Here is a 13174-nt window from a genome sequence, read left to right on the forward strand (position 1 = left end):
GATGATCATTTTTCAAAGTGCCCTCCAGACCAGACCAGACCAGAAAAAATACGTTTTCTTAGTAAGATATTTTAGACAATTGTATAATAATTTGTTTTCTACAGAATCCTTAGAAGAAACCGTATAATAAAAAATGGCCATTGAAACCTTATTATTTATCTCTAAAATAATTTTTAGAAAACAGCAATAACTTTTGCTCAGAATTTTATGACTAATGAAAATAAGATGAACTATATTATGATTGGAAGAATTTCAACACGTCGATCACTATATAGAAAACAATTTTATTGTTTAAACTGCTCGTGTGGAACAAAATATACATATATTATTTTGCACACATAAGAGAAACAATTTACCGAGTTACAGTGCCGGTCGACTGAGGTATAATATTTATTTAAAACTGATTTGTGGCACTTACTATTCGATTGTACATTTGTATATTATCATTCAAATATTGAAACGTGCAGCTTTTCAAAGTCTTCCAAGTCGACGTTCGTTTTCTATGTCACGCTTTCGTCGTTTGTCCCAAGAGAAAAGACACCGGCCGACTGACCCCTTTCACGCATGACCCTTTTGTCCATGTTTAGTGATTACATTTCCTAAAAATCCAAGTGGTCGTTGTAATTGGCCGTTTATATATATTTTTTTAACGTTCGTCTCGAAAACCATTTGCGTAATGCGTGCACTTCACAAGGCCTGCTTATAGTAATAATAATAATAATAATAATAATCGGTCGTTTACATGCAACTAGTATACACATGCATACACGATAACGATGACTAATAAGGGGCTCGCCGCGGAGGGTAGCCCATCATTCATGCGACTAATCATAGTAATATCCATATTGAACAGGTGGTCCCGTGTCCTTTATTATTTTGACTAGCCGAACGGTCATTTTTCCGAGTGACGCCGAGTGCTGCCGTATGTTACTGCCGATAGTTATCTTTTGCTCTGTCGGCGTGTCCCTTTTTTTTTATTATTATTATTTATTATGTTTCGAGGATGATCACGCAAAATACCGTGAGGGGAAGGAGCCAGGACCCGTATAATACATTTTGTCGGTACTTAGAATCTATTAAACCGTAACTAACGCATTTACAAAACAGTACGGGCACAGTGCTTGTAAGTATAGGTGCCTATATTTAATTTTGCCGCAAACTTTCGTCAAACACTATCTAATGGTTCGTCCACATAATATAATAATATACTTTGAAAGTTTCAAGTATTCACGAATAATATTTTTAAATTACAACAAAATTACTAAATTTGTTAATCTTCGTTTAAATATCAAATACTGTCCAAATTTGAACTTAAAATGTCTATAAAAAAAACTGTGTTTATAAATCTTTTAGATTTTTCGGTTACAGTAGGTATGAAGTATTTATGATAATCCTTGATAATATTTTTAATTACCTGCAAAATAATTTGCAAATTTTCGAGATTTTGGTCAAAATTTTAACTTTAAATACTCATAAAAAAAATCGTGCTTTTGGATCTTTAATATCTTTGACAACTGCTATTTAAAAACTTATGAGAAACCTTGTATTCAATTTTCAAGTATTTCGACCCCAAAAATAAAAAATGTATAGTCATTTCTAGAAAAAAAATAAAAATATTGAAAATATCTATGAAAAGTTCAAAACAAGTCAAAGTATTTTTAAAATTTTATCATGTATAGAAAATGATAAAAATAAACATTTGATGACAGTTTCAAGTGTCTACAGTTAATTGTTTTTAAATTACAATAAAATAAAAATAAAATGAGAATTAGAATTTGTTAGTTTACGGGTACATATATAAACATAATTTTATTTTACTCTCCGGTAAATTTTTTTTTTAGTGTAGGAAAACTTATCGCGTGATATTTTGTATGAAAATTTCAAAACTTGGATATACCTACATAAAAAAATATAATAACGGTGGTATGGATATTCCGGTTTTTTTAATGCCAGTGTAATCTACGGAGTTTATTTTAGAGATTTGACAGTTAATTTGAATTTACATTATCAGCTGTATACAATTGAGATACTAAGTTTTATTATTAACTGTGAAAATGATCCATTCTTACGATTATCAAGATGACACAGTGTACTGGAATGCATTTGATATAATTAAAAGTGACTGGGTTAAGACTAACAGTATTTGTGAGGGATTTAACAATGGATTTGATCGTTTACTTTCAGCATGACATATATCTATACATTATTTCGAAGTGGCTTAGAATGACAGAAATACTTAACTGAAATCAAGTTAAGTTAATCGCAGCAAACATTTTCACAATAGAAAAAGAGTAAAACAATAAATTAGATTACATAACAGGACAAAATAATCATAAAACCTACCTCCAATAAAAAAGTACTTTTTCAAGGAATAATTGCAACCAACATTTACTAAATAAATAACTTTTGTATATAACATTAGTTTTTCATTATTTTTATTTATAAATAATGTCATTGCGTTATTCATAAATCATATTACATTGTAAATATTTGGCTGTGGTTGTGCTCTACCTACCTTTGACAAGTGACCTAAGTACAGGTGACATGTTTCTGTTATAAAGTGTGACATATATAGTTTGTTATGCCTGTCATTTGTACATTGATTATTAATTATTATTATTATTACTATTATTATTTGTTCATTATTACCAAACTAGTATTTTGTATTAGTACCCCCCTTTAGTAAAATATTATTAATTATTATTATTATTCTGAAAACATTTTATGATGATATAAACGAAACTTACATTTTTTCTTAACAAACATTTCTTTGGATTTTTTTATAAGTGTTTAGGTGGGATAAAGTTTAAAGAACTGTATATTTTAATAGTAATTCAATATTTTTTAACTTAAGATCTGAAATGTAAAAAAAACTATTTGAATAATCATATAATTATGAAAGTATGCAAAATAATTTTAATTATGTTGCAAATTATATTGAAAATACGGAATATAGACTAAGCCGTAGAAAAGTATTGTGAAATCGATCATTTTCTGAAAAATTCATTACTAGTGTCCTTACAATGGAAATTATGATATAACAAATATTTTTATCATCGTTTATTATAACCATAGAATACATTATAATATGTAACCTTAAATGCACATATGGGGAATAAATGTCAATACTGTAATGCTATTCAATAGAGCACTTCTAATAATTGGTTTTTGTATCATCTTCCATCTTTTATGTGCACTTTCTATATTGTTTGACAATTTAACTATCATAGTTTAGAAACTTAATAAATATCCGCATTAGTATGTCTAATAACGTCTCAAGGTTTACCATAAAAGCATAACGCCTATCCCTAATGTAATTTGATATAGTTCAGAATCAGAATATTAGAAACATTTAAGTTAAATTAATAATCTTTTATAAAATACTAGAGGTGGGTCGAACTGTTCGAAGTTCAAAAAATCGAACCGAACTTTAGGTGTTCGGTTCGAGTTCGAAAGTCAAACCCAGTCTTAAAAAAACCGAATCGAACCGAACTCGAACAAAAAAGTTCAAAAATCAAAATAGTTCGAAAATTAAAATAGTTCGAACTCAAAAAATGTACGAACAGCAAAAATTCTAACATGTCAAACGTTTCGAACTAAAAATGTTTCCGATGTGTATTTTATTTTTAGTTTTCCTACTGTCTATAATCTATATAGTTAAATGCTAAATAGTATATACAATATTATATATTATATACTAGAAACACAAAACAGGTTAAATTTAGCACCACATAAACTTATTCAAATGGTCAACACTCGATGGAATAGTATATATTTGATGCTACAAAGAATGTTAGAGCAAAAAGATGCCATTTTAATTGACTTACCTAAAATTAAAAAAGGACAGTTATTGTTTGCTAGAGATTGGAATATGATCGAAGGTTATACTGTTATTCTTCTCAAGCCGGTATTTGAAGCAACGAAAGAACTCGGTCGAGAAGATACACCTACATTGTCTATGGTACTACCAATCATTTATACAATTGAGGCTAAATTAAATTTATTTTTTACAAGTACGACACAAAATCCTGGAACACGCTTCGCAGAAATTATTAAGATCCATGTGTAAACGATTTGATGTATATAAAGAAAATAAAATCTACATTATAGCTATGTTGGTAGATCCAAGATTTAAAGGAATTATGTTAAATGAGTATGAGCTATTACAAGCAAAGTCATACATTACATCAGAAGCAGAAAAATATAGATACAATAATGAGATATTATCACAACCAATCACTTTAGATGAGTTGTTAACTAAAGAATTTGAAAATTCAGACTATTCACTTTGAGACATACTTCATCAGCGTTCAGTATCAATAGAATCTACTACAGTAACTTCAATAAATGAAGTAACAATTGAACTATGATTTTTAAATTTCTATTAATAATAGTATAATACATTAAAAAAATGATAAATAATTATTAATAATTATTGTTTATTAATTGTTGTTAGTTCTTACTCTAATATTTTTACTATTTTTTTAATTTGTTAGATAGAAAATTACTTTAAGTTAAAGAACATTGAACCAAAAGCAGATCCATTAAAGTGGTGGGAAGAAAATTATCAAACATTTCCTCACTTGCTACCAGTGATTTTCAAGTTTCTGGGTATACCAGGTACATCTGTTTGTAGTGAAAGACTGTTTTCTGGAAGTGGTTTAACAGTATCCTCAAGAAGAACACGACTGTCTCCATTTTTAGTGGAATATCTTGTATTCTTACACAATAATTTATAATATTGTTTAATAATTATTAATTATTAATTTACTTTTATTTTATAATTACTTGTTTAACAATTTAGTATTTACCATTTATTATTTATAATTTATTATTAATTAAACCCTGTGAAAGTTAAATTTATGTTTGGTATTATAAAATATAAATTAAAGAAAAAGAGTTATGAATAATATATTAGATCTTTTAAATTTGCATAATTAGGTAAGCTTACAAAATATAAATCTGACATCATTTTATTAAATTTTTTAATTTTTAAAACAATTGGTACCTACCTAACAATTTTTACTCTACACAAAAGAGATGAGAATAAATGTATAATACTATAATTCTAAACTAAAATGTTATAACCGATAAGACTTCAATTATATTAAAATTTGAATAGTAAATAATAATAATTATGATATATTATTTTAATTATTATTAAATTCAATTTAAAAAATGTACTTTGTTTGAAAACCATAGGTTTAAAAATCAGAATCGGTACCAGATATCAGATATTTGTCCACTGGTGTTTGTAAAACCGTAGTGATAGGTAATAATTGTATTAATTGTACCTACATAGTATAATGAAAAAATAGTGTGTGGTAACTCTGAACGTGCAGATTAATGAACGTATACACAATACACACTCTACTATCTTGCTATTTAGTGTATATTTGGATTTTTAAAATTGATTTCAATAGGTACAATTTAAAAAGGAGATTTATATAAATCTATATAAAGGATATTATATTATGTTGTATATTGCATTATTTATTCGATTATTCTAAATGCATGTGGTGACTCGTTTAACAGTAAGTAAAAGACTCTATTAAACATTTGTATAAATTAAGATAAAGCGGGCGTCACCGGTTTCCGCCAAAATCGATTTTTCCGTTTACCACCAGTATAATATAGTAAATAATAAATAATAGTAAAATATATTTCCATATTCCACCACAAAAATTCAGTTTTTAGATTTTGGCAATTAACTATCTTGTAAGATTTGATATATTATATTATTATTAAAGACTAAGTAGATAATATTTTCACAACCTATGCCATTCTCCATTATTAGGAAAGAGACGAAAAATTACGTAAATATGACTTGATAAAGTGATTTAATTAATAACAAATTAGTGTTGTAATGATTATAATATTAATTGAAACTGTATTTTATTATTTTATCATGCTTCCACTTGTATAACTTGTGATAAAATGTTTTCTGAGTGAATACAACTAAAATTAGTTATTTGTTTCGTATATTTGTGTAAATGCTATTTTATAATAACTAATAATATTATAAAATACTCTATATTTATTAAAATTGTAAGTGTTACTTGAATTTGTTATTTTTAAAATGTTTTATTAATAATAACCAACTAAGTATTTTTAATTATTTTAGTTTAATTTAAATATTTTTTAAATCATTGCCAATTATCAATAACTCCACATATTTTTTATAGTAAGGGGTTACTAAATTCTGAAAACTGCAATTTGTTGTGGCAGAAAATGGAATTATATATTATTTTATACTGGTAGTAAACGGACTTGGTGGAAAACAAAAAGGTCGATTTTGGCGGAAAAGTGGAACTTTCAGATAAAGTAGGTAAGAGAGCGTAGGTTTGACGTACCTATCTATAAAATGTAGTTTACCTAAAATATCTAAAACAAACTACAAAGTCACTTCATGCTGGGCCACAAAGAACTTATTCCAACAACAATCGAATTTTCGCTCATAAAACAACATATTGCAATAATTTTTACATACATTTTAATTATAATTACAATCAAATACTCAGATATTTGCATAATATCACGATACGTCATACTTGATAATACTTTTTGATTTTATGAACTATATTCGTCAATGTCCTTATTTTCATACTAGTTTTTGAGTATTATTATTTTGAATTTTACCTATAAATGCATTATAAATAAGTATATTTAATATTTTCAATATTTAGTTTTCTGATGATGTAAGTGTTTTATTATTTACATATTTATATTAATATTAACAAATATACATCCCTCTAATTTTATAGACCTATTAAAGGTATACACAAATGTCATAAATATTATATTTCGCCCAATTTCAGATATTTTCGGGTAGAAATAGTTTACTTCTCTTTCAAATAAATAGATTTGCCGAACATTAGGCTAACCTGGTACCTACCTGTCTTATACTTATAAATAAAGCTAGGTTAATATTTAATACGAAATTGTTATGATTAAGTATAAATTAGATTACCAAAATAACTAAAATAATAGGAATATTGTTAAATTATAACTTTGTGTATGTACTTGAAATAAACTATAAAGTATAAAGCATATAATATACGTATTGTACAGGTTACCTACCTACCTACCAATCGTAAATATTTAATCAGTTAAGGCTTAACTGTTAAGGTATACTCAGAATTATTTTTTTAAGGAAAATACATACTTATTATTAATTTAATTAAATTAAAAATATTAATAATAAAACAATACATCGTATTTATAGTAATAAGAATAACCAGTTTTAAGGCTTATATTTTTCATGAAAGTACACATGGACTATTTGTAGAAATAACATTACCATTACCTAAACATTTACAACTGAATAAATCCATGTATACTCAATTGTATCATTATTGGTACGCTACATGCTACATCCATAATGTTATAAGTTTATAACGCACCTAGGACTATTAACCATTTCGTGAACTTGAGTCATAATTGCATGTAATATTGTAATGTGATTTTACGTTCAAGTTTAATAGTCAATAGACACACATTTTATGTATTCCATTAAGTGGAAAAACGTATGGTAGTTTTTGGGGACTTCTTGTGAAATGGATAACTATCTTGAAAATAGCACATAGTTAAATTATTATTTTCATTTTGGGATAGGTTATATATAGATTATATATAGGTTATATAAGAACATATTTAAATATTGTTTCAATACAACAAACGTTATGTAGTAGTGAGTAGTAGGCATTTTCATTTGATATTAAATTTGTTATATTTCCTGAATTTATGATAAGCTAAAACATTTATTACGTAGATAAAAACTAAAAATAATTGGTTATATTATAGTAGGTAGCTAAATACTTATAAAAAAAAAATTTTAACTATACTTTTTGTTTGTTTTTTTTCTAAACATATCTCGTATGTGGTAAATATGGAATGAAAATTAACTAACTTTTCACGAAACTTGTATTTCTGGTGGACATGTCTAATAGACCTGGTATACACATGACAAGCTGTTTTCTAAAAGGTCAATGTCAAAATAGACGGTGTATACTATACTTGCACCAAATGTTTGGCTATGTATAATCTATAGTTTAAAATATTTCGAATGAAAACTATTACAAAATGTAATTTATTTAAATAATATCCACAGTGCATTATACATTTTATAATAAACCTAATACAGTAATCCATAATTGGTGTAAAATACCGATTTCTATCCAACAAAGATAATAAAATAAATAAATACATATTATACCCAAATATATATTATTGTAAGGATTATTACAAAAATAAAAATACCCTATACATAGTGATACGATCTAAGGTTTTTTATTTACAGACAAATAACTTGATTGTAAAATAAATATGTATATTCAATTTATCTACCGCAGATGACTTTTAAATTAAGCATAACTCTCGAGAAAAAAATCATTCCATTTGCAGGTGTTTTTAGTAAGATAAATATAATGTTATACTAAGTTTATATTTTTATAAAAATGTGGAACTTCGCGTTTTTTCTAGACGGTTTCTACTGCATCGTGTACCTACCTAAGTATATATGAGATATTTACAGGAATTTGTGAACCACAGAAGATTAGCTGGTTATAAATGTAATTATTTTAATCTGAGAGGTATAATATCTTACGAATCCAAAAATAAACGTTTACAAATCAACTATTTAAGCAACTTTGCTGCGGGAAGTAATAATGTAGGTATAAAAAGAAATGGGCCGATCTCGATCGGTTATGACATATCACATATGCCTTATGTTGTTCGAACAACAAACGCTGCTGTAACACTCGTCACTGCAACTCGCGATCCCCGAATAATTATACTATTTATGTGACATTTTGTTCGATCGATACACGACCAACCCATTGGAGACAGGATCTCGTCATCAATAATATACTGCGGTATCATAATAAATAATACTATATAATCGTCCTGACCTAACCACTCACGGCTACCGAAGCCAAGTACCACAATAGCGAGACTTACCTTCCAGAGCCTTGTTTCGGGCTAGCAGTGCGAGCAGCACATCCGGGTTGTGGGCTGCAGCCTGTAGTTCAGCCGCCGGCCTATGGTGCAAATGATGGCCGTGGTGGCCGTGCGGGTGCAAGTGCGGCAGCAGCGACGATTGTGGTGCTCCTCCGGACGGCGGTTGTTGCAGCACCGTGGACATACCGCCCGCGATGTACGCTGACCCGCCGGTTGTTGTCAACCACCGGCTGCAGTGGTTGTGGCGGCGGCGGCGATGGTGTCGTCGGCTGCGGTGGCGGTGCGAATGGATGCACCAGAGGCCGTCATCAAAAGCGACGACGACGGTGTTACTAACTGCGACCCGGTTCCACCAAGTGGCTGGCGTACGTTGACGGTGCAAATGTCTCGAGAGGCGGCGGCGGCGCGGCTGTCGCGTGTGGGTGCGTGCGTGTGCGTGACCACGCGTGGCGGCCACAGCGGCGACGTGTGCGTGCGCGTAGGTCGCGACAGCGGTGGTGGCAGTGGTGCGATACTGGAAGATTGTATGTAGTTGTACACAAGGACTGTAACGCGAGCTTTTATCATCGGGCGGCGGCGGCCGAACTTTCGCCGGCTGGTGGTGGTGGCGACGGCAGCGGCGGCGGCGGTGGCGGCGGCGATGAGGGACGGTGGTGGTTTTGTGCGGCGGCGGTGGTGGAGGCTTGGCCTCTGTGTTATGCGATTGCGGCGGCGGAAAGCGTGGAAAACCGAATGGGTACCTCGCCCGGATGTGGTGGCGGGTGAGGGTGCTGCGATACGCGCGCGCGCTCTCGCCCTAACACTCTTCGCCCCGCTTTCCACATCGCGTTTTCCCGCCACTGTGGCCCGAGGGGTTTAATTTCGCTAAGTGTCGGCGCGCATATACATGTACACACGCACCGACCGCCGCCCTTCCACCCTCATTTGTGCTCGGCGTCCGTCCCTCGTGGAATTACCGCCATTGCGCGCGTTCCAGCGGCGGCGCGTGCGCGGTAAAAATCCAGTCGCCACGGTGGTGGTTTTTGCCGGGTTTTCTTTTTGCCCCCATTCTCCTCCCCTATAAATCCACCCCTCACCACCATGTCACTCCGCCGTGTAACTTCAGACCGTTTGCACGCCGAGTGCGCATCCTATGTCGCCGGAGGACGCGCTGGCAAAAAAAGGAATTGAAAAAAAGAAAACGACGGGGTTCCGTGAGCTTGTGTATACTTAGAGGGGGTGAAAACGGTAGGGGTATGTGTTTCGAGGGTGGGTGGTGAAGAGGATATGAAAATGTACACGGTCACCGGTACACCGCGCATCCAATAGTATATAGGTGTGCGTGCGAATGTGTGTGTGCGTGGGCATACGTAATAATGCTTTTTCCCCAGTTTCTCTCTCCTTCCAGTCACATCCCAAAAGCCAAACTTACGCAGTGCAGTGGTATATGGAACCCAGGGAATCGAGAGGAGAGAGAATAAACGTCGCCGTCGCCGCCACCGTCGACGTCGTCATCGGTAAAAGAAGCGCAGGACTCGTCGAATAAATAATAATATCGATGTAAATGAAAAAGCCAAGTGCGAGGGGGAAAAAAATACATACCAAAACAAACGACCTCAAACCCTTCAGTTTATGCTGTTATACGATGGAACTCCTAAAGCTGAGCGCGCTGTTTGATATTCCTCGCACAAGGGATTGTTCCTTTAAGTTTTTTTTTATTTTATTAATATTATTTATTCTTAAAATAATTATATCGATATGACTAAAAGCTGTAGTACAAATCAAAAAATGATTGTATTACCTATGCAGTCGTTCGGTCCTAACCAGTGTTAAATAAAAACGACCGTTAATATGCACGAAATTAGTTAATATCGAGGTTCACATTGAATCGGATTATTTAAAATATATTACAACATTTCAAAACTATATAATATAATATTATTGTAATACAATTATGCTGAATCACTTTTTTAAATAATGTATTTTTATAAAACTGAACGGCGCACTTTTACGTAGACGAAATGAACAAAGCATATGATATTAATATATCGAACAACGGTTATCAAAGTAGCTTTTGTGCCATGTAACAAAACCACCGCCGATGGCTACATTCAGACGTGCTGCACTAGTATTATGCTGGATTATCGGGATTTCACTTTACTATAATACGATCCATTTATAAGGCTACATACATACATTTCTTTAACGTATTAAATACTCGAGTATATTTGTAATACTGTATAACTAACTTAATATTAGATTCTGAGCGGAGCAATGAAAATGTAGTGGTATTACAATGATGTATTTTTTTTATTTTTTTTGTGTCTGTGTTTAACACAATCTATTACAGTGACCCACTTGTAACCTACTGTCAGCAGAGCGACACCCACTTGCCCACCTTTTTTTAAAATGTAACTAATGGTCTAAAATCGAAAAAATCGTTTTTAAATATTAAAAACATTTATCTATATCAAGTAGCTTATTTTTTAGAATTTTTTAAATCAATGTTTTTAACTAAATCAATTGAGAACATAATACAATTTTTCAAAATATTATTTTTGGGAATTTCCTAACATTAATATATTTTTTAAATTATTTCTTAATTATTTAATTTTCACATTTTTTTTTCATACGTTTAAGTAGCATAATTTTTTTTTTTGTAAGGTCTTCCTTTAATATATTATATTGATATGATTAATAAAAAATGAAACTGTTTCAAGTCACCTAGATTGACGCTATATTCACTATTTATACTGATTTTAGTGTACAAAATTATAAATTCATTGAAAAAAAAAGTTTGATAAAGATCTTCTGAAAATATCAATAATTTTATTTAAATTTTCTTTACATAATATATTAAGGAATGTCAACATTTGATTTTTCGGTTTCAACGCACAATATAAATATTATATTAGGTATCTACCTACCTAATATAATATTATGTGTGAACATTTAATCTGTGGTAGGTATTAAGTAGGTACCTATATTTAATTAATTTTACACTTTAGTAGGTATGTCCTACTATTATGAAATTTCAATTTTATTTTTAAATATTAACATTTCGATATTTATTTCTTGCAGCTCTTTTTTTTGCATATTATTGCAAAAAAATGTTCTAATGTATGGATATAGTTAAAGTTATTTATGTTATTGTGTAAAGATGAAAAAATGTATAAAACATTTTTCGTATATTTTAGATTACGATTGAAGCAAGCAATGTATTGGTTTGTCAATAATGTGAATGATGATGTATGTTTTTACTTTTTAGTTTTCTATTAATATAACCACTGTATTGGCCATTGGGTAGGTAGTAAAAATCTCACAAGCATAATTAATTACGACGTTAAACAATTTTGAAAATTTTTGGAGTTTTATATTGAAGTTAGAATAATTACAAATGCTGTTTATTTAGGTAGTTAGTTTAGAAATTCAGACTAATGATTTTTAATTAACATTTTATCTAAGTGTTAAACTAATTTAAAATACCTGGTTATAATATAGAAATATAAAAAGTAGGTAGTCCGTTTTAATTCCAAAAATCCATGAAATAATAATTAAGTGAAATTATGTACAATAAATGAATGCTATTTATATATTATACAAGCCCTTGTAAGCATTTGAATGGATATAGATATACATGCGCTTCAATAAAACATTTAAGGGATGGTTCATGGAAAATATACAATAATAATTTAGAATAATAAACATCTTGAGTAAAATTATTTTACTGGATAGTGGATAGAGTTCGTGAAGGGTGTAGCGATAATAACCTATAAGTTGGGGGATTTTTAAAAGGGGGTGAAAGTAAAGTAAACTTAATATACGCAGTATTTTCATTCTACTATTTAATATTCTTAGTAGGTATTGATTTAATTCTAATAATATTTCTTGGAACTTGATTTTTTTTTTAAGGTTCTACCTATATAATATTACAATATTTATACAATTAGTTAGTAATTACTATACCTTCGTAATAAAGTTGTTTGTATAGTTAATTATAGTAAAAATAAATGTAAAATTAAAATTCTAATCAATTAATATAACTTATGCTTATCATAATTTGTCGTTGCATTGTAAATAATTATGAAAGCAAGACAGGATACGAATCCAGACCACCCGGTATTAGTCACTCGTCTCACTTCGCTGACATCGGTTCAGCAAGGACAATGGTGTATAAGTGAACTAATATTATTTTAATGAAACTCGGTATACTACCTATATTATAATAGTATAATGC

General features: G+C 30.5%; 1 protein-coding gene across 3 annotated transcripts in view; it reads right to left on the reverse strand.

Annotated features, from left to right (window-relative positions):
- LOC132936569 (LIM/homeobox protein Lhx3) overlaps window positions 1-9654 on the reverse strand; it is a 47716-nt gene extending 38062 nt beyond the window's left edge. Inside the window, exon 1 of one of the 3 annotated variants that reach the window (XR_009663480.1) lies at window positions 8959-9653. Coding sequence is in view for 1 of the 3 variants with exons in the window: in XM_061003312.1 (XP_060859295.1) it covers window positions 8959-9142 (184 nt within the window). In the remaining 2 variants the exon portion in view is untranslated. Of the gene's footprint in view, window positions 1-8958 lie in introns of all 3 variants that reach the window. The other 2 variants (XR_009663481.1, XM_061003312.1) reach the window with 2 other exon arrangements.
- Window positions 9655-13174: the final 3520 nt, after the last annotated feature.

The sequence above is a fragment of the Metopolophium dirhodum genome, chromosome 1 (genome assembly GCF_019925205.1).
Source record: "Metopolophium dirhodum isolate CAU chromosome 1, ASM1992520v1, whole genome shotgun sequence".
NCBI lineage: Eukaryota > Metazoa > Arthropoda > Insecta > Hemiptera > Aphididae > Metopolophium > Metopolophium dirhodum.